General features: G+C 42.3%; 3 protein-coding genes across 3 annotated transcripts; 1 reads left to right on the top strand and 2 right to left on the bottom strand.

The window, feature by feature from the left end:
- Positions 1–8,972: 8,972 nt before the first annotated feature.
- On the top strand, positions 8,973–10,811 carry LOC115688859 (leucine-rich repeat receptor-like kinase protein THICK TASSEL DWARF1). Its single transcript, XM_030614799.2, has one exon. It carries the CDS (start codon positions 8,983–8,985, stop codon positions 10,237–10,239), a length of 1,257 nt encoding a protein of 418 aa, XP_030470659.1. The 5' UTR covers positions 8,973–8,982; the 3' UTR covers positions 10,240–10,811.
- A 1,080-nt stretch (positions 10,812–11,891) lies between these two features.
- LOC115688858 (RCC1 domain-containing protein RUG3, mitochondrial) lies at positions 11,892–16,810 on the bottom strand. The gene is made up of 6 exons (XM_030614798.2): positions 16,075–16,810; positions 15,800–15,939; positions 14,992–15,186; positions 13,255–13,383; positions 13,012–13,167; positions 11,892–12,647 (listed from the first exon to the last, which is right to left on the bottom strand). Exons 1-6 carry the CDS (start codon positions 16,599–16,601, stop codon positions 12,394–12,396), a joined length of 1,401 nt encoding a protein of 466 aa, XP_030470658.2. The 5' UTR covers positions 16,602–16,810; the 3' UTR covers positions 11,892–12,393.
- A 1,064-nt stretch (positions 16,811–17,874) lies between these two features.
- LOC115688860 (oxygen-dependent coproporphyrinogen-III oxidase, chloroplastic) lies at positions 17,875–22,600 on the bottom strand. Its single transcript, XM_030614800.2, has 8 exons — positions 21,805–22,600; positions 21,168–21,243; positions 19,866–19,960; positions 19,230–19,313; positions 18,723–18,810; positions 18,492–18,616; positions 18,285–18,383; positions 17,875–18,179 (listed from the first exon to the last, which is right to left on the bottom strand). Exons 1-8 carry the CDS (start codon positions 22,411–22,413, stop codon positions 18,108–18,110), a joined length of 1,248 nt encoding a protein of 415 aa, XP_030470660.1. The 5' UTR covers positions 22,414–22,600; the 3' UTR covers positions 17,875–18,107.
- Between the last annotated feature and the right edge of the window lie 242 nt (positions 22,601–22,842).

Raw genomic sequence — 22,842 nt, 5'->3', positions numbered from 1 at the left:
ATACTGTCCCTAGTCTAAGATGGCCCTCGAGGAGTAGTAACAGCTAAAGTTTAAGTAGTAGTTAAAGACTGGCCCCACAAAGCCAAAGGATGATAAGCATGTTTAATTTGCTAAATATATGATGGGAGTCGGGCTATTCTCATGGTTAGTATGCCAAGAACCTAATTATTTGTTAAATTCGTAAAGGTAGATCAAGTTAATTGGTGAGTCATGTGATTTGGTGGGGGGTTCTTTCAAGATTCAAGCCTCGAGAGCGAACACTGATTCGAAATTCGACGTGAGTAAATAAAATAGATACCATATAGGCTTGTTCTATATATAATGTGATGAATAGTATCAATTTCGATCCCATAAAAACGTGAAAAAACTTAATAGTTCCTGTTCAATCAAGGTTCTTTGATGCGTGAGTGGCGTGGCCTGACAGAATTGAATCTACAAAATTGTTTTGTTTATATTCTCTAAAGACGATGATGGCATGTCATAACTTTAGATATAATCTGATCACAATAAAAAGAAAAAAAGAAAAAAAATGAGTTCATGAAAATCTAGGAGAGTTGCTTCCAAAAATAGGGAATAAAACCTTTTGGGGGTACCTAAAGCCAAAGCGGTCCCAAACTCTTAATTGACGTTGCCTAAAACGAGGGTCTTGCATGCACCTACCACTTTCACATCAGAAGGAGCACCACACAAAAGGACACAAGCAATAAGACCTGGAACACCCACCATGTCCTGCAACCCAAAAGATACTCTTGGCAGTGTGACCCGTGACTGCATAATTATCATTCCCAAGAAGATTTTTCATTATAAAAACTTTAAATTCGGCATCTTCTTGGAGTGGAAATTTAGGCGGTCCACATGAAACTTTGTGATCTTTTGTACTGTTTAGTAAACCAAATATGTGCATGTGGTCCCTGGTTTAGCTCTACCTGAATTTTGCATCTGTTGTAAATCCTCATCCACCACATGAACCTAGAGGATAAAGATTTCGCAACCTTAAAATGCATTTGTTTGAGTGGAGAATTTTTCCCGAATTAGTTTTTTGGACATGAACATGCTTAGTTTGTTGAAAATGATGAGTCAATCGAAAATAATTTACGATCAAAGAAAATATGTATGCTAAAAATTAGGAAAATGAATAATCTAACTTAAAAAGTTAGAACATTTTCCTGGAATATTATTTCCGGGAATATATTTTCCATTCTCATGTAGTTTTCCCCGAAACAAATACGCCATAAGTGCTTCTATTATTTCAGTTGAATGATCGATTATGTCTCCAAATTGCCATTCTATGAGGTACCTCAGCATGAAATCTTTCAATATAATACCTACTGACTTTCTTGCCATAACGTTGAAATATTTGTGGATTAGTGGAGAATTCCCTATTAGAGAATATTGTTGGAGATATTGAATATCATGTATATCATATGATATCTTGTTATTTTCTTATTAGATAAAGATAACTAGTTTTTTTGTTACATTACATTGCTTTATTTCTGGGAAAATTACCAAAAAGGTGCAAACCGTACTGTATGGATGCCAATTTAGTTATAAACCTTTTGAGTTGGCCAATTTAGTCATAACCTTTTGACAATTTACTAATGTAGTTCGGTGGGAATCGTTAATGTGGACGTGAGCTATCCTACGTTGCACAACCGGCTCTGATGTGGATAATTTTTACAAATTTTTAATTTTTTTATAAATTATATACATTTTATTTTGGTGACCCTTGCCAGCCACGATTTAGAAAATAAAATAAAATAAATTAATAATAAATTAAAAAATTGTCCTCGTGAACGATGTACGTAGGACGATCAGAGTCCACGTCAGAGATTTCAAACCAAAATTAGTCGGAAGGACTACATGAGCAAATTGTCATAATGTTTATGACTAAATTGTATAAAAAAAAGTTATCGATAAAGATGAAACTCATACGCATTTTCTCTCTCCCTCTCTCTTGAAGATCCTAAAATATTTATGTTAGTGGTCTGCCCTAAGAATCAATCAAGGTTGATACTCTAATATTAGTTGTGGATTAGATTGTGTCGGAAAATCGATCTTCACTATACTTAGGTAGTCATAATGTCTTGCTAGAGACCGCTTATGGCTTGTGGGCCAAAAGAGTTTTGGGCACACTGCTAATGTTTAGTGAACCTACAGGGTCGCACACAATAGCAAATGGACTTAATATTGTCTGTGCGCCTTGATCTACTTAAGAAGTAGATTTTAATTTATTCTCCTATTTAAATTATCTATGCGGTCGTGCGCGTTATGAGATAACGATTAAACGTACGATTGAAGGTGGACGGTTTGGCGGGCCCAAATAGCCCGGCCCACTTCTTTTAATTCCGCTAGATAATGAGGCTGTATAAATAGATAGTCGTTCTCTTTCTAGGGTTTTTTCGATAGAGTATCGAAAATCAAAAGGCGTTCAAGAAAAGGAACTTCAAGATCTTTCGCTAGCACGTGGATCGTTGGAGAATTCCGTTCGTGTGTGTGGATACCGGTAGAGGCGCAACACTTGGGGCGCTCATCCAGACACAATCAGTTGCTGATTTATCTTCGATCTGCAAAAGGTACGTATCGAAATTCATTTTTGATTTCAATATACACATGGATCCTATCTAGGGTTCTATATTCCGCTGCGTTGTTTTTTGTTGATGAACCCTACAATTTACACATTACGTGAGTAACTATTTTTCTTGATAATAACACGAGACAAATTTTTCATGGTGCGAAATGACATCAAACGACAAAACGCATAAGATTCTTGGACATAAGAAACACAAGTGAAATTTAAAAGTTAGAAGCAAAACCAACCCGGACATACAAATGCACTTAAGAGTTTTTTCTAACTTTTGAGTAGTAACAAAAGATATGGGGGAGAGCCAAAAAAGACGAAAGAGGAGTAAAGGTGAGCATGGTTCCAGGTTTTATCCTGGAACCTGATCAGTAGAAATCTCTAGGTTTTAGGTTTCAAGGTATGCAGGGTAGGTTCCAGGTTCCAAAAATTGAAAAACTTGTTTCGACGGATAAGTTCCAGGTTCTAGATAGGTGAAACCTGCAACCTACAACCCGCAACATGCAACCAAAACAAGTTTTTTGTGTTTTTTCTTAGTCTATATCTTCGCGTGATTTTGCTGTGTTTCATGGCGTTAGATGATGATAATATAATCTGAAACCACTAATCTGAACTTTCATTTTATAACTTGTTAACGTTTTATATTTTTCGCATGCCTAAATATAAGTTGCGGTTAGTGGATTATAGAAGTAAGTGGTGGTCATTAAAGGTGATAATTCACTACAATTATTCAATTAATAATGCAGGTGAAACCTGAGTAGACTCTGGAACCGACCCTCAAATCTGTGATAGGATAGGTTTCAAGTTCCAAAAAAGGCCTAATTCCCTAAAAAACCCTCAACTTTAACCTTTGTCCCAATTATATCCCAAACTTTTTTTTGTCTCATAAAAACCCCAAACTTTCACTTTTGTCCCAAATCTAACCCATTAACTTTTCGTCCAATTTTTTAATATTATTTTTTATTTTTCTTTTATTTTCTTTTTCCTTTCCTTTTTTTTTTGTTTCACCTTCAATCTACGGCGGGTCGGCCGGTCCGAGCAGCTCAGCTCGCCGGCGAGGTCGGGGCCAAAGGTTGAAGGTGAAACCAAAAAAAAAAGGAAAGGAAAAAGAAAAGAAAAGAAAAAATAAAAAATTCGAAAAAATAAAAAATATTATTAAAAAATTGGGCGAAAAGTTAATGGGGTAGATTTGGGACAAAAGTGAAAGTTTGGGATTTTTTATGATACAAAAAAAGGTTTGGGATATAATTGGGACAAAGGCTAAAGTTGAGGGTTTTTTAAAGAATTGGGCCTTCCAAAAAATAAGGAACCTATTATCATGGGTGAAACCTATACGAAACATGAAACTGCTCACCCCTAGTATCGATTTATGTAATGAATTCTCATTTTAATTATATTTATTTGAACCGTAATGTCAGGAAAACTAGTATTTTGTATTCTCTTTAATGAATAACAAGTTTGTTCAATATTGTTGCGTTCATTTTCGTTTTGATGAAAAAAAAAAAAACCTATTAGACTTTGGAACCTGTGACAGGGTAGGTTTCAGGTTCCGACGGGTAGGTTCTAAGTTCCAAAAAATGAGGAACCTGTACCCGATGGTAGATTCTAGGTTCCATGTGGAACCTATAAGGAATCTGAAACCACTCACCCTAAAGAGGAGTTGCCTTCCTTCTATAGAGGCTGAATGTTCTAGACCCCTATACGCAAAGAAGAAGAGATCTATAGGATGAGATAGCCAACTGGATTTGAAGCCATGAAAAGCTTCCTTGATGACGAGCAGTTATCAACAGTGTTAATTACAGCCCGGTCAGTTTTGGGTTATAGCCCGCGGATATGGCACTAATGCCAGTCAAGGATAAGGTAATAGTTTCAATGGGAGACTTCGCCGAGAATGTATGAGTCAATGACAATGGCAAACATAAAGTTTCTTCAGCAACGGTTCTTTCCGAGCAAGATGCAAGAAGGGACAAGCCTGTGTCAGCACTTAGACAGGATGGAAAGGATGATCAAAGAATTGGTAGCAGGGAGAGTCATTTTGACTAATTGTAGCATAGCTCAACTCTTCTTCGAATGGCTGTGCCATAATTGTCGAAATCGTTGTGGTCCATACGAGATTTTTCGTTACTCAAAAGATCGAAATGAGAAATATCACGTAGTAGGTAGGTAGGTTTGTTAGCTGGCTTCCAATGGGGAATATAAGTCAACGCAATAACATGAATATTTGGAATGGAACATCTTTCACAGTCCCTCGAGAGATAGGTCATTATTAGACTAAGGTAAGTAATTCGAGCATCTCTAGGTGGTCTAGTTCTGGAGTTGGAATCAAGAACCGAGCAAAGAGGGCCGGTTTCAATAAACCTAGAATCGGGACCCAAACTGGTTTCCTTTGAAACCTAACCGGCCGATTCCAAGCCAATACCCAGGTAGAACATAGAGCCGTCCTCCTCCTCCTCTTCTTGTTATTTTTGGCGAAATTGGAAAGACTAAAAGAAAGGCTAAAGACTAGAATGACTGAGTGAGTTATGGGTTCTTTTAATTCTCTGAGTTTCTTAGTTGTTAATAAAGCAAAATTTTACCTTAAGAAATAGTCTTAACCGGTTCAAAATCGATCCTAACACTGGAATGGAGCCCAGTCGGTTCCGGAGTTTTCTACAAGTGAACACTCTTGCTCTTTCCTGGAACTGGCCTTGAATCGAACCGGACCGGATTCTCCCAATGGAGGCCACATGTGTAGAAAGCAATTTACACAGCAAAAGGTCCATGTGAACTCCCGATTTCAAAGACTAAATAGGACAAAAAGAGGAAACAAATTGAGATCTTTTGAGGCCCAAAAAATCATTCCTACTCTATGCATGATCTCAGAAGTTGGTGAGTTCCGATGGGCTCTTTTTGGGCTGACAAGACACTACACTAATAGGTTTAGTTGCAACTCACGGTACATAGATCCGATCCCAAAAGGCCCATTTTGTTAATAGGATATCGACCAATAATGAGACGTTTTGCCAAGAAAATTGTTGAAGCCCGTATTAAATCAGGCCCCATGATCCGTGCCACTTGTCAGTAACTTCGGCACGATGATGATGGCTCTACGAGCTTCGACTCTGATTTCGATTCGATTTTGATGAGATCCAAATTGCCCCATGTACGTGCGAGTTCTGCAAAATTAGGTTGTCGGGATGGCAAGCGGTTCAGTAGACGAACACGCAAAGCTCGAGATAACAACATTCGTCTAAGAGCATAATGTGTAGAACGGTCCCATCACGTGACACTAGCATAACGTCGCTCTTCCAGTCGAGTGTCGCCGCTCCACAACACATATTTGAAAATTGCGGTCGACGAGACCGATTCGGTGGATAAGATTATAAGATTTAGTGTGTAATTATTACGCAACATCATTAGATTCCCTTCCTCTGCACATTGAATAAAAATCGAATTTGCAATTCCTAGTAAAGTGTTGCTTTAGACTCTTTATATTTTACGAGTTTTATTCGTAATTTTATTTAAATTAGATTTTGTCTCTCCTTTGGTGGCGGCAACGTCACGACGTCTCTCCGTCTCGACTTTTGGTACTCGTTTTGGCATTGCATGTGCTTGCATGGGTTGAAATCGATTTTTTTAATTTGACCATCCACTTTAAGATTTTTTTACAAAAAGGTCCTCGAATTATTTAATCAGCTGGATGGTGCGAGTCCCATCTGGAGTCTTGCCAGTGTGATCCACGTTGAACGTGCATATTATTGAAGCTTTTTGTCTTGGCATTATTCGGAAACGACAAAAAAAAAAAACATATCCTAATTCTTGAAATGAGATTCTCTGTCTTCTTGTTGGGAAGAAAGTCGGGCCAATACTACCAAAGATCCCAAATTAGTTCGCTTGTGTTATATCTACCCCGAACTAATTTTCACTTCACAATTAATCTCAAACTGATACTCCCATGACAAATCTATCATCGGCTAGATTGTTGAGGTGGAACCACACGCGGCAATACAACTCGAATGACGAGTTTGCGACGTGCATCCGACATGGAAAATCAACCTACCTGGGTCTCCTAAACGATGTCGATTCGGGAAGCCAGATATGAAGTAAAACAAAGTGAGATTTTGGAAATCTGCTAATTTTCCCCTAAAAACTCCCTCCAGTTTTGAAAGCCTACCAAAATCCCTAATTTTGACTCAGGATTGCGGTAGATTTGTTACGGGAATACCGATTTGAGATTTTTTTTTTGACATGAAAATTAGTTTTGAGTAAATATGACACGAATGTATCAGCTCGGGGTTTTTCTTGAAACGATGGAATTAGGAATTCAAATTTATTCAAATTATGATGGAAACCTCTTTTCTCATTTTTGAAACGTAGGACATGTTTTTTTTTTTTTTTGTTTTTTTGGAAGATGATAACATTGTACGAGCTGCATTGCATTGCACGACAAATTCCAAGTGCTTACAGCTGAAATCGATATGACAACATGAAGTCTCAATTATTGTGAGATGAGTGGAATGACACAAATGCAAACAATCAATGGCAATTCATCCACAAGCTTTAATTCGATCGTCGACTCCGGATGATGATAAACTCAATTCAATTCCATTAATTGAAGCCCAACCACAATACACACGTTTTCAATTTCTAGGGAAAAAAAAGACAACGATCTCATTTATTTCGTTCATCATAATTGGTTCCGCAATAATATTTTGATCTCATCCCTTATTAATTACGTTGTTAAAAAAATGAAGGATTTCGGAAAATTTATCAAAAAAAGGTCATACACCTACTCTGGGACGGCCAAATTCAATTCCAAATATTTCATTTTTGCTAATTTAATCATAAACCTTTTAACGATTGGCCAATGTAGTCTTTATCCCGACCAATTTTGAGTCAGGATTTCTCGAGGGCTCCTCATTTTTTTTTGGGGTTAATACCACGAAAAATTCCAAATTGGTACGCTTGTAACAAGTCTACCAAAACCTATTTTTTTGGTCATTAGAAACCCAAAATTGGCACACATGTGATAAATTTATCCTCCGTTAGTTTCCATTAAATTTTACAGTCAAATTACTGAGTTGGATGATATGTGGCAGTTGACAGTTATACCAGTTTGCGGTTTTACCGTTCATTTGTCACATGTATATCAGTTCGTGGTTTATTTAACGGAAACTAATATAGGTTAAATTTATTACAAATATACCAGTTTGGATTTTTTTTTGTAAATTTATCACAAATGTACCAGTTTGGGTTTTTAGTGGTATTAACATTTTCTTTTTTTCCCCTTTTTCTTCTGATAATATAAGCGGGCCCCACAAAGCGGAAGTATTAAATTAACCCTCCAAAAATGGGCATGTCTAATTTTTTTTTTTAACTATTCAATTATTTATTCCATACCACCATGTGGAAAAAAGAAGAAGAAGAAATTCAAAATCTGAGCGAGCAGGATCCGAATTTTCACTTTGATTTGACAATCGAAACTTTTCTTTTACTCAACTAGCCTTGCACGAAAGATTCGGAAAAGATTCCACATTTATTTGCAAACATATAAAAGTCCAACTGCTGCACATTTGCAGAAGACTGCTGCAGAAAGGAGGAAGAAGTAAGAAAACTAATTAAGACTGACTGATCTGATTATCATAAGATTAAGGCCCTAATCAGGTCTGGTTTTTTGTCTTTTGTTTTTTTCTGGTCGTGTAATCAGGTCTGGTTTGGCCGTATCCTTTCTAAGATTGCTGCACAGATCTGCATCACTCACTCTCTCTCTCTCTCTCTCTCTAGATTAGTCTCGTGATCGCCATTGCTGGCCACCGAAGGATGGCATAATCCTACGTGGCGTTTCCTCATTGGACACGTGGAATCTCCCCCCCCCTCCCTCCCTCCCTCTCTCTCTCTCTCTCTCTCTCTCTAGAGTCACAAGGCGAGCCTCTCCAAAACTAAAAACCCAAGACCCCACGTGGCAAAAAAATTAATCCAATTTTTTTTAAAAAAAATTCACCCGTCCTATATTCTCCAATCCGATCTTTAGCAGTTCATATAAATTAAAAATCAAAACTAAAATTAAAATCATTTTCCGAAATGATGCACACCCTTGGCTACAAATTGAATAATACCGCCACCGTTCTCCTCCAACCGACCGTTTTTCTCCCCCCCCCCCCCCCCCCCACCACCTCTGTCTTACCCATTTTCAATTTTCTTACCCACAATTCATAAGAACAAAAAATAAATAATTCGTTTTTTTGGTCGGAAACAAAACAAAAACAAAACAAAATACAAAATAAAAATGAAAACACAAAAACCGATCTGAAATAGCCCCCAACTTACCGTAATCCATGTCAAACTGACAAACCTCTGCATCGTCTTCGTCGTCACCTCCTTCACTCCCCTCCCCACTTCCGTTTCCACTCCCCCCCGCATTGCCGATGGCCGCCGGACCGCCGCCCTCCGCCGCCCCCCTCCTCCTCCTCCTCGCCGCCCTCCTCCTCGCCCGCCCTCCCCCGTCCCTCCAGCAGGCGATCAGCGCCGCCGACCTCGCCGCCCTCCTCGCCGTCAAGGGCAGCCTCACCGACCTCCCCGGCGCCTCCTTCTTCTCCACCTGGGACTTCGCCGCCCCCGACCCCTGCTCCTCCTTCGCCGGCCTCACCTGCTCCCTCTCCGGCCGCGTCGCCGTCCTCTCCCTCGGCGCCGGCGGCCTCTCCGGCTCCCCGGGGCTCGCCGGCTCCCTCTCCCCGTCCCTCGCCCGCCTCACCGGGCTCACCCAGCTGATCCTCTCCCCGGGCATCGTCACCGGCCCGATCCCGCCGGAGCTCGGCCGCCTCCCGGAGCTCCGCGTCCTCTCCCTCACCAACAACCGCCTCACCGGCCCGATCCCGGCATCCCTCGCCGCGCTCCGGGGCCTCCACACCCTCGACCTGAGCTACAACCAGCTCGCCGGGCCGATCCCGCCGCGCCTCCCGGCGCTGCCGGGGCTCAAGGTCCTGATCCTGGCGTCGAACCGGCTCTTCGGCCGGGTGCCGCCCGTCTCGGCGGCGCTCCTCCACCTGGACCTGAGGAAGAACCTCCTCTTCGGCCAGGTGCCGCCGCTGCCGCCGACGCTCCGGTACCTGTCGCTCAGCGGCAACGCCATGTGGGGCCCGCTCAGCGGCCTCGCATCGCTCTCGGAGTTAGTGTACCTCGACCTCAGCATGAACCGTTTCGGTGGGCCCATCCCGCCCTCCCTCTTCTCCACCCCGTCCCTCCAATCAATGCTCCTGCAACGGAACAATCTCTCCGGTGGGGTCCCCGCCGCCGGAGCCGCCTCCGACCCGCCATCCTACGGCCCCGGATCCGTCGTGGACCTGAGCCACAACGCCCTGGCGGGGGAGCTGTCGACGGCGCTCATCGGGGTGGAGACCCTGTACCTGAACAACAACCGCCTGACGGGGAGCGTCCCGAAGGAGTACGTCAAGAGCGTGCTCCAGGGCCGCACCCGGACGCTGTACCTGCAGCACAACTACATCTCCGGGTTCCCGTGGGACCGCGGGATGGCGGTGCCGGACGCCGCGGAGGTCTGCCTGTCGTACAACTGCATGGCGCCGCCCGTGGGGCTCGAGGGCTGCCCGGCCAGCGCCGGGACGCAGCCGTCGCGGCCCGCCTCGCAGTGCTCGGCGTTCCGCGGCGGGGAAAACCCGCGAGATTGATTGACGGCATGGTCGGCGGGGACGCGAGACATTATTTCAAGATGTTATACGAGGTTTCCAATACAATTTTAACTTGTAGATTTGGGGGGAATACTTTAGTTAACTCAAATTCTAATTTTTGTTTTTGGCCATTTCCTTCCCTTTTTTTTTTTTTGCTTTAATTTTGCTCAAAGAGGTTGTAACTTGCTTTGATTTTTTCTTTTATGGGGTTTTTTTCTTTTACTAATTTTGTTAGCGTACGTTAATAGACAAAAAGGGGAGTGACGGGGTGTGATGGATTTGATACAGCATCAATGAAAAAAGGGGGCGGTGAAGTGACATTTGCATGAGCTATGGTCTTTTCTCGTCCTTTGTCGCTTCTTCCTTCGTTTTGTCGTCCATGCTGTCTTGCTGATCAAATATCGCTGTTGGAAGCCATAGCTGTCGACTGTTTCCTCTCAATGTTGAACAGTGGGGAGTTAACTACTAATCCCAGAGAATGTAAATCCCGAATACGAGAAACACGGGAATGGAATGAAAGGGTCGGCGGAGATGGATCCGCTCGGGATGGAGGCAAGATGATAACTATTGAATTTCGACATTGCGATGGTTAAGAGATGAATTAGGATTATACCGAGTAAGCTACACTAAAAGCGCGAAAACGGGTCTTTGAAAGATGCCGATGGGCATGCGCGGATTGCGTCATTCTTTTGTTGATTCTCTTACCTTGGACGAGGCCATGCGAAGAGGAGTAAATGAAGCATACGTGAAAACTGTGAACCAGAAAAGAGGAAAGGTGCCTTTCCCATTATTAGGCTTAGTAAATAAGGAAAGGCCCGAATGCATGATTGTCAAAAAAAAAACAAAGCCAAAAATAATTACTTTTTCCCCCGCCCCCCACAAAAAAAGGGGGGGGCAAGGCAAAAAAGGTCACGCATGAACCAGTTACGGCGGCCTCCGAGTCATGCGACCAAACAAAGTGTGGCCCGAAGGGTGAAGAGAAAGAGAGAGAGATCGAGTGCTGCTCATTTCGTCCCTACGCGCATGCTCTCTCTCTCTCTCTCTCTCTCTCTCTGTCCTTTCTTTTGTATTCACGAGTGGAGTGACTGAGCAGAGCTGTTTTGAGCGGTCTTGTAGTTACATGGAAGGACCGTTTGTCCCTACCAAGTACTCTAGATGTTTTGTCCTCCGCCTCGGCCCTGTTGATGGCCATCTTTATGAATCCCGTAACGTCTCTTTTTTGGAACGTGACAATCGACCCGGGTTCCCAGCTAAGCCAATTCCCACCCCATCCTTGGCTCCACTTCAATGCCCATCGGAACAATGACTGCACCATTTTCCGAGCCTCGAACTGGTGACTTCACATTACCAGCTACTTCTGAAGTTGATCTTTGGGAGTGTTCTATAAGGACGAGGAGGAGGATGAGGAGAAAGTTTCAGAACAATGACTGCACGATTTTCCAAGCCTCGAACTGGTGACTTCACATTACCAGCTACTTCTGAAGTTGATATTTGGGAGTGTTCTATAAGGACGAGGAGGAGGATGAGGAGAAAGTTTCAGATAATGTACGGTTGACGGTTACACCGGCATTCACCGCCACTAATGAGACACATAAAAACCTGTTCGGAGAATGAAAGCCATCAAAGCAAAAGCAACAGGCTTGATTGACAGATTTTAAGGGAAAAATTATTATTAAAATAATCTATTCGGCAATGCATGACGAGTGACAATGACGACGTTGATAATGAGCTTGAGCTCCGGAAGCAATCCCCTTGACAACATGCGGCAATGTCAGCATCTGTCAAAAAGGTTGCATCCCTCTCTCTATAAGGTTACAGGGTCTTAGAAATCATGATACAAGTATTGAGACTACAACAACTCTCAGTTCCTCTTCTTTTCATACAAAACCCTGGATCTGAACCCTGCTCGACTGATTTCCAAGGACATTCTAGAATCACGAGCTTGGCGTAACGGTGGCTCTCTTGCAGAAAGACAGGCTTGCTTTCTGAGGTCTACCTCCCCCACACCATAATTGCCTTGGGAAGACGGAGAAATCTTAAAGCTACCTTCAAACTTTCTCGCTCTCAAAAGTTTGCAAACTCTTCCAGCCATCAGACATAACAGTACATGGATGTGTGTACAAAAGTTGACGCCTCATCACTTTAAGAACTTATCTAATTATCATTCCCGTTTTGCCAGTCAGTACCCGCTTGGTTATCCTTTGAGACAGATATAGCAGAACCTGACCTGGAAACCAAACACATTGCATGAGAAGCACCAATTGCAACGGATAACACGTTACAGGGCCCCAGTCCATCATCTTCGCTCAAGAACTTTACTTCAATAGGAGTAGGATGCACCTCCGGCAACCCAGGAACTCCAAGTTGAGAATCTTTACAATTTCCCCACATGTATAATTTCCCTCTGTCTGTTGAAGACAAAAGAGAAAGTATTTACCTACTCTTTCTACCATCAAGGACTTGAAAAATAAATGTACTAAGCTAACTCCTTTAAAAACAAATTGAGAGATTCAAGGCCCAAAGCACCAATTTATAAGCATGCCCAAGCGCACAAGAACTACCGCAACTGCAACCCTTGAAAGGACCCCAACATCACAGAGTGGATATTTCAACAAAAAAAACACTTAAAAGTCTTGCTTACAAATACTCCAGAAGGGATATTTACGATTTGATAAACCAAGATGCTGCTTCCCATAAAGAGCAACGACTGTAAGTAACATATGCAGTTTAACAGATAAATTCACAGGACTTAATGCATTTCTCACTTCTTACCAGTTATAGCTGCTGAAGTTGAACCTCCACAAGCAATAAAGATGACATGCTCATTAGCTAATGCCTCGACCACTGTAGGAACTTTTTCACTCTGGATAGAAGAATGGCCCAACTGACCATGTCCACCATGACCCCAGGAGAACACCTTTCCATCACCTTATACAATGTAACATAAACATCCATCAGAATCAGAGAAAAAGAGGCATAGACTAATTTCCATAAAGAAATTTTCCAACTGTTTACCAGTTAAAGCAAGAGAATGATATCCACCACTGGCTATCTGGATGATGCGAACATGTTCAAGGCTTGGGATGGGTTTTGGTTCCCAGCCACCAGCTTTGTTACCCCTTCCAAGTTCATAATTTGAGTTAGCTAAAAAGCACAAAGAACGCTCCATCAGTATGACGAAGAAGGACAAGGTCAACTATCTCATAACAATGTGCTTAAAAGCATGTGTACATGGTTCGATTTTTTTTTTCTCTCTCTTCCTTTTTTTGAAAGAAGGAAGAAGATAAAACAATCAATGAAAAATTATTTGCAAAAAAGAATCAGAAATTATGATGAGCATGGCAGAAACTCATTTATCCATGTTGAGATAGCATTTCCCCTGTAAAATTGAACTTCTTACAAGAAAAACTTGAGAATCCATCGACTTATTGTGATGGAAAATGAGCAGAACATTTTGGGATGCAAGTTACCTTGCTGAAACTATTAGAATGGCCACTTATCTTACAAATTTTAGTCCCTTCAATTATTTTAGAAATTTGTCTCTTCTGTTGCAAAATCCCCCAAATAAATAACCATAAAGGCCCAGCCAGTATGACAGTGACTTGAAAACACCGTTAATGTATATGGTGAGTTCCACTACCACCATACCACCATAGAAACAAAAAAATCCCTCTACCATGAACTGCCGCAATGACAGTTTTAGCTAAATAAGTGTAAGGATTACAATCACTTGACCATGACTTGTCGACTTATAACTGACGGCTCTGGCCTTGCATCATTCTTCTCTCTTAGTCCTTGTTAGCTACATTAATTTAAAGTTCTCACTCGTTAAATATGTCTATTTTTTCATTCTTATGCCTTGCTTCCCTTTGTCAAATTTTTGCGAGAAATGAAATGAGTAGACCCTTCTCATCGGGTGAGGGACCCCTCAACCCTCAATGATAACTATCCATAAGAGTTCAACAAAATACTGGTGATTTTTGCAATTTCAAAGTGGTTGAGCATCTATCAAGAGATGCACTACAATGTAGTTTCTCACTAGGTTATCTTTCTTACATTCTTAATGCATAATAATATATTATTTTATTAGGAGAAAGAGCTAGTTACTGAGGGTCCAGAATATTGTTAAACCATACCCTCAAACACTTGCAATCTTAAAGACTAATTAAAATATTGCACACTGACCAATTCTCTAAATAAATACCACTTCACATAACGTGTCCCATAAACTGGCGTAAATAGAAAAGAAAAATGAAAGATCATTTTCTCTGCATGTCCACTTTTCACATCTTTAAAAACATTAATGCAGAATACCGAGAAAGAGGCCCAAGCTTGCACCAAGATTCGCCACGTGCCAATTTGTGGTTGGCCTATCCGGTCTTACTTATTTTTTTATATATACAGAGTTTGTAAACAAATAAAAGAAAAAAGAGATATCCCAGATGGCGCTGAGGCCAATATCATATCCTGGAGGAGCTGAGCTTCAGTGCCTCCAGTTTTTACTCAGTTGGAGACAAACTGAGAAAGTTTTTCCGCATGTGCCCCGACTTTTTGTGCGTGATGTGCTTTAAACCACCCAAACAATCATCAGTTGTTCGCAATTTTGATAACCTTGTTTTGATCTCCACTCAAGCATATAGCAAAAACATAACAACAAACTCATTAAACACTTCACTAATTGTAACAGCCAAAGCAACTAATGCAAAACCAAATAACTAAGAAAAATACAAACAAAAATATAAACTTCCGAACCTCCCCAATTCCAAACTTGCCCATCCTTAGTTAGTGCCATGGTGAAAAAACCACCACAAGAAACAGATGACACGGGTACAGGTAGCGCCTTTACTTCGCAAGGAACACTGAGGCCACCTGCCTGATCTGGTCCCCGACCAGGACCAAGGCCTAATCTACCATCTCCTTCTTCTCGACCCCAGGTATACAGCTCGCCTACATATAGTGAAGAGCAATGACATCGGATGAGTAATAACTTCAGAACCTGACATATACGAAACGAAACAAGGTAATCTCTAGATTCCCTATTAATCCAATCCAAGAGCCTGATTTTGACTGCTAACTTCTGGCTTACAGTCACATATTCACCTATCTCCCTCCCCTCCCCAGGTGCATTATTCACTCACAGCGTACTTTGCATTACCATAATTACAACCAGATCAGATCCGGGCAGCAACATGACACAGGGAGCATCACCAGCACTACTGATCAAAGAAATGATTTGGAAGCCAACAAATGCGTCATGATTTTAAATGATTTCTTAGTTCACACAGTGAATTGATTAATGTGAATTTTTACAATGTGTGATGCCCTCAGGGGTGAAAAGGCACCAACTTTCCAATTAAGCACGCTTTCTCACCGTTCAACACCAGCAGCTAAGTCATACAACAATAAAGCAATACATTTTAGACGGCTACAAATTCCAGAACTAACCAGAAATACTCAAAACATTAGAAACTGGCAAGCATCTCCCTGCCTCAAACCTCAAACACACATATACAAATCCAAATCACGAGAGCACGGAAGTTAAAAACTCTAGTTTGCTTACCTGCTTCCGTGATTGCACCAGTATGAGTGCCACTAGTCGCAATATGGCAAATCCTCCCATTCCACGACCCCTCCACCAGTCTCGGCAAGAGCTCTCTATGATACACGGAATGCCCAAGCGCTCCGAAACCACCATAACCCCTGCACACTTCACATCAGAATGCCGAGGACGCTCAAGTCCATCAGAACCGACATTCCAATCAAATTAACAACAACAGCAACAACAAGAGCGACAAAGATTTCACTCCTGATCACTTCAAGAGAGACGCGACGCACCAAGTGAAAACCCGACCAAGCGAATCCAGCGCGACTGAGTGAAGACCACCGAGAGCAATGCACCGAACACCGTCCAGGTTAGGATTCAAAGCCGGCACGAAAGCCGGGTCCTCGTGACCAAGGCCTAGGCGTCCGCCGTCGCCCTTTCCCCATATCCACAGCTTACCATCCACAACCGCCGAAGAATGAAACAGCCCGCACGATATGCCAACCTCAACGGCGGTATCGGAGGCCGGCGATGAGTCGGTGCGGCCGGAGCCATGGAGTCTGCCGGGGACAGGAGCGAGGGCGAAGGAGGGAGGGAGGGGGAGGCCGGCGACGGGAGCTGGATACATCCGGACCTCCTCGATGCCGCCGCCGAGCTGGCCGGAGGCGCCGCGGCCCCATGAGTAGAGCTGGGCGGCGGGGGCGACGTCGCCGTCGGCGGCGGCGGTGTCGAGGTGGCGGAGCTTGGCGGCGGAGGAGGAGGAGGAGGAGGAGAAGGGGCGAGCGAGGGAGGCGAGGCGTTGCCTGACGAGCGAAGACATGGACGGGGATGGTGGGTCTAGAGTCACAGTCGGTGAGTTAATGGAGTTTTTCTGTTGAGGGGTTTTGCGAGGTTTTTAACCAGGAGCCCGCTTCTCCACCGTTGGATCAATCTGGGGATGTGATCCAAGCGGTTCATTCAAAGTGCTATTTTCTTTTCTTGTTAGTGATAAACAAAAATGATAAGTGAGTCGGATAAAATTTTGCTAATTTCACGCGAGAGATGATAACTTCGAAAAAAAATGAGGAATTCGACCACAAAAAAAAAAAACGAAAATTGAGCGAATTATTAATATAATTGATGATATTAAAACGATTTTAATATTAGATTTTGAAAAATGGCCCAAATAAGAGTAAGTAATCTAACGGTAATTTGTTCTCGTCATTAGTACTGACAAAATGATTGTTGGCAAACCTATTTGTTTCAACAGCTCTGGTAAAAGTAATTGACCGACCGCTTATTTTTTTTGTGTAACTAAGTACTAATAGGATCAAAATCAACGTAATTATAGATAAATTAGATTATTCGGAAGCTCCAAAAAGCAAACGATTAATCATTTGATCTAAAAAGGAGCCAAACTTTTCTTTCTTTAGAATGAACTTAGGGTCATCAACTTATGCTCTAAATTTTCCTAAGTACAAATAGAATCAAATTGAATATAAATATAAGTAAATTAGATGATTTGGAAACTCCAAAAATCACATGATCAAGCATTTGACCCAAATGAGCCAAACTTTCTTTGAATAGGAAGTTTTTCCTTCATAATGAAATTATGGCCCTCTCAACCCATGCTCTAAACTTTCCCGAGTACTAATAGAATCAAAATGAGCACAGCTATAAGTAAATTACATGATTTGAAAGTTTCAAAAACCACAAGATCAAATATTTGACCCATGAAGCCAAACTTTTTAAAATGGAAAATTCTTCCTTTAGAATGAATTATGACCCTTAACTTGTGCTCTATAATTTGCCAAGTACTAATAGAATAAGAAGGAACACAATTATTAATAAACTAGATGATTTGGAAGCTCAAAAACTACTAACCGAGCATTTGACCAAAAAGGAACCAAGCTTTCCTAAAAACGGTGTTCTGATTATACAGGTGGTCTGGATTTGCAATAAAGCAACCTCTCGAGTCCTATTGCTTTGACCAAATAATAAAAAGTTGTAGTGCGATGTCCTTGGCCAAAGGGGGAAGAAGAAAAGCAGTAACTTTAGAGAATTACTCCATGAAGGGACAAACTCAACAAGACCATCCACCATCACCAAGAGCCTGTTGAAATATCTCAAGTGCTTTTATTGAGCAATTATCGTTCGCCGCCGATACACAAGAGTACACAACAACATGATTTACAAGAGATCCGCCGATATCTCCTACCTCTAGCCATTAAACAATTTCTGGGGCGCGCCTACCAACTCGGTCATCAAGCAAAACAAACCTGACGGGGAAGAAGAAACGGTGATTACTACACACTGCAAAATAACGCACATCAAGCTTTCCCAAGAATTACTGGAGCCATTCTTTCGGATTAATGCAAGCATCTAGTAGCTTCCACTCCTCACTTCCTTCCTCTGGTTTCTGTACAGAAACAAGGAGATAATCCAGATTTGAGTTAAGGGGCTTCAGAAATTTTTTTCTGGATCCAATATATATATCTGCACAGACCAATTAAAAAAACCTTACATGGTCATATTCCCACCGAGCAGTTAAAGGAAGAGAAACGAGGATACTCTCAATTCGCCCTCCCGTCTTCAGTCCAAATGTTGTGCCCCGATCATAAACCTACATTTTCGGAAAGGAAAATATTTACGAGGCTTAGAGGGGAAAAACTGAAAACTTACTAAATTTTATCAGCTTTGCTCCTCTTTTGTGTTCTCCTATGTTTCATACCAAGTTGAATTCTACATAGCGTCCTCTACGCAGCTGTTGCCATGCCTTGTGTTTCTCTGTGAACGGCGTATCTTTCCTCTTTTCAATGATCGGTATATAAGCGGGGATCACACTATTGGCACATTCTGAAAACGGGCAAAAAAATGTTACTTTCTGTCCGATAGAAACACTAAGAAAATTCCACTGTGAAATCACGTGAGGAAGCTTCCTTCCCACATTTATGTGCATTACCAGTTGCAAAAGCAAGAAGCATCTCCTGATCGTAGTCATTGAGATCATCAAAAAAGATTCCTCCAAGTCCTCTCCTTTCACCTCGGTGCTGCAAATCAACAAATTTTGATTGAGATGGAGAAAAATTAAGCTCACATACCCAACTACTTGTACTGACTTTTGATAACTGATCACCATGATATAGGTACCCTGAGGACAATCATGAAATATGAATATTCCAACAGAGGTAATGGTATCTAGCATAAGAAACCTTTCAACCCAGCCCTGGTCAAAATGCATGACATGAAAAATGGAACATTTTGTGCAGCATCAAATAGCCAAACCTATTTAATCAACTCCCTGTAATGCAGGAATTCACTGAAGATCCCAGTAAGGGAATGAATCCCCACTAGATCAATTGAGAAGGATAGACTTATATATAATACAGCCGAAGATCAATGCACAATTAGGTGCCGAATGTCAGAGAAGGCACAGATTCAATAATGAGAAGCTTTGAGGAAAGCGTACCTTGATGTAAAAGTAATCGTCACACCATTTCTTGAATCGAGGATAGAAGGAAGGATCGAATTTGTCACAAGCATTCTTTTGAACCTACAAAGAAAAATAAACAAAGTCCTTTCAGGAACCTTATAATTGAAAAATTAAGCAGGAGTGAGTTTAATATCAAGCAGGAGTATCTACTATTTGCAATTAAAGTTCTACGAACGACTTATTAGCAACTATAAGCACACCTGTTTCATTAACACGACACATCAAGGTGACTACATCTCTTGTGCAAGTGAAAACTTGAAGTCAGCACATAAATGGTAAGTATAAGTCACAGTAGGATTGCGATGGGGGCAAAAACTTAAAGGCGATTCAGTGAGGGGATATAGAAAAAAACTCTGGCTATGCAGAGTGACCGAGCCACCTAAATCTGGTCGAGGGGAGAAGTCAACACAGTGGACAGTTTTTGCAGTTAAGAGTTCTAGAAAATGCACTTTTTTTTTCATGCCTATGTCAAACCCAGTTGGAGTATATGAACAAAGGAGTTACAACTAGTCGCTAGACCTGGGCTTTCGTAAGACATAATCAGCCACTAGATCGCAAGCTATGCATATTATTTGGATTGAACAAATTGGCCAAGTTAAAAGGACAATCTACCGAGTGAAAGTGCTTGACATCCTCCTCAAAGATGTAAGCAGGAGTAAAATCAGTTCCACCACCAAACCACCATTGCCTCGGAGCTCCAGGTGCATCTACAAAATTTTACAATCGTTAGCCAGTAGTTATTAGATTACAACTGCTAAAGCAAAGAATGCACATGTATAAGACTAGCAAGTAAGAATTAGAATGTGATGAGACATGCAATACACAAAGGAAACACTATGAATACGGGCGATGAAGCTATCCTTTTCTTCCTTGTGTCACAAATTTTCATGGGAAGATATCACTAAAGAACATGCCTCGTGCTTATTAAAGAAAACCAATGATATCCATGCGTGTATAACTACAGTTCAGATGATAACTTGTAAAACAGAAGCTTCCCAAATAATGTAATTGGATTACTCAATCCCCATAGTAGATGATGTCAATCAAATACCTCAGCTAAGCAAAACATTATCAATGATTGAACAGATTAATGCTCGCATTTGAAGTCTTCAAACATTGCGCTTGGCAGAAGACAGTTCAACGAGGGAAATAATATTACAACAGAGACAGGCGATGGCGTAGCAGCATCCAAATCGACAGCATGTAGCAGTCATAACAATAGCTGGAACTACAATCTAAAAGAATATAAAGCAGAGATACTCTAGTTGCATTTCTTTCGTGCATGACCACATCAAGCTAATAGTGCTTCTATTCCATTCAAATGGTTTGGTCATTTAAAAAGGGAACCTTCATATGTCATAGTACCCAGATGTTGCCTTTAGGAGTGGCTCTTGTGGGGGCATAAGACTGGAGAGAGGATCTCATTGTATACCTCATTGAGGTTATGATACCAGATAGACCATACATACAGTCCAATCCCCCCAATATGGACATTTCTCTATCTATCCGGACAGTGATCCGACAAGCATAGCAGTTCTTAAAGAACACTTCTTTTTCCCAAGGGCCTTTGTAATTTTCCAGCATGAATCTCAATTAAAGAGTTCACAAGAGGCGAATATGTCAAGTAAGCAGTTCTATGAAGTAAGTCATTGCGGCCACATCATGAAGGTGGAATGTACTTCCTTACCGATTATGCCAACAGGCCAAATCCACCGAAAGCTAAAAACTGCTTTCAGTTCTTAAACCGTGATAAATGGGGTGGAATGTGGAACTGCAGACCATCGAACAGTGAAAATATAGTATAATTATATATGCCGATATCACATGTAAATCCCCTTCTGAAAATGAAATCAAACGGGATGCTGGAACAATAATAGAAAAAAGGACACTAAAAACCTAAAAAAGGGTCAGTACCTTTAGGAGCATCAGTCTCAAAATATCTATAGTTGAAGTGCAGCGTTGGAGCAAAAGGATTCTTCGGATGTAAGACCTGATAAGGCAAAAGAAAAAAAAAACCAGCGAGCAAGTTAAGGAGGATATAGACATTGAAAAACCTCAGTAGTTCTTTCACAACTCGAACAGTTTGATGATTGAACAACCTCATTCGGATAACCTTAAACCACTGAAACCGGGTTTTTCAGCGATACAAAGTCATTCTTGCAAGTTGTTTCGGAAAGCTACATTTCTCTAGCGAGCTAAAAAAGAAAAGAGGCTTTTCGCTGGTCGCAAAATGCATTTTGTCTGCCATCGTCCTAAACTCAAACTCGAGCAATTATATTCCGCTAGGCTCGTCTAACACAGCAGAATGCCTCTATCAGTTTGAACCGCTATTAGGAAATAACTGACTTGAGAGTCTGAGACACCCATAACTTGTCCCACATTTCACCACCACAAGTCCCCCCTCATCATCAAAAACCGAAACTTATCATTATCAAAATTGGGGGAAAGAAAGAACCATAATCATATAACCACAACCGAAGAATCCCCATTTCTCACAATCTTCATCAGAGCAAACTGAACCAATCGCAATCGAATCGCGAAATCCACTCACCGAGCTGATGCCGGCGGCGAAAAAGGGAACGGGACCGGGCTTCTGTTCGGAAGCAGCGCCTTTTGCAGCCCTGTAAGCCTCGGGCGGCATCACCCCGTACACCACCGAGACGTTCACCCCCGCCTTCTCCCAGACGGCGCCGTCCTGCAGCACCCTGCTGATCCCGCCCCCGCCGCCGGGCCTCGACCACACGTCCTCCACGAACTTCCCGCCCCCGTCCGCCGCCTCGATCGCCTCGCACACCCGGTCCTGGGCCTCCCTTATCATCCTCTCGAACCTCGCCCGCACCGAGGACCCCGGCGGCGACGAGGCGGCCGCGCTGCCGTTCCCGCCCCCGCCGCCGTCCGCCTCCCGGAGGAAAGTGTCGGGCCGCTCCGTCTCGGGGGTCTCCTTCTCGATGGACACGGCGCGACGGGCCGGGGGATCGCGGGAGACGATGCCGGGTCGCCCGAAGGGCCTAATGGGTATCGCGGGTTTCGCTCCGAAACCGAAAGCGAGCGAAGCTGCGGACGCTCTGGCTCTGCCGGACGCGGAAGAAGAAGAAGAAGAAGAAGAAGAGGGGAAGTGGGAGGCGACGGAGGAGAGGGAGAGGGTGGCCAGCGGCGGCATCTTCGGCTTGTTGCTAGCTTCGCTGCGCGTCTTCTTGAGAGCGGAAATGGCGATGCTTTGCTTTGCTGCTTTATAGTGATGGTGGTGGAGGTTTCATGGAGGTCGTGCTAGAGAGAAGAGGAGGGGATAAGGTGAAGAAGGAGCCCACTGGGTTGCGAAATACCGTTGGAGATTTTTGGGGGAGCAGATTGATTGCAAATAAAGCAGGTGAAAGGCTTTGGAAAGTTTGACCGTTGACTTTCTTTGGGGGGTCGTTGGCTTTTCCGTGCTTTGGTTGCTTACCATCAAAGCCCACGGAATTGTGGGATTAAGGTAAGGCTTTGAATGGATTATTCGGTAGTGCTAATAATATTGACAAGGGGGAGAAAAAAAAAAGAAAGAGGCAAAAGGGGCACTCAATCGATGTTTACATAATTCCACATGTTGGTG

This window comes from Syzygium oleosum, unplaced genomic scaffold (genome assembly GCF_021117445.2).
Source record: "Syzygium oleosum isolate NSW1041296 unplaced genomic scaffold, Sole_v2.1 Sole_v2.10, whole genome shotgun sequence".
In the NCBI taxonomy this organism is placed as follows: Eukaryota; Viridiplantae; Streptophyta; class Magnoliopsida; order Myrtales; family Myrtaceae; genus Syzygium; species Syzygium oleosum.
The sequence above is the reverse complement of the archived record's forward strand: the minus strand, read 5'-3'. Positions and strand labels throughout refer to the sequence as shown.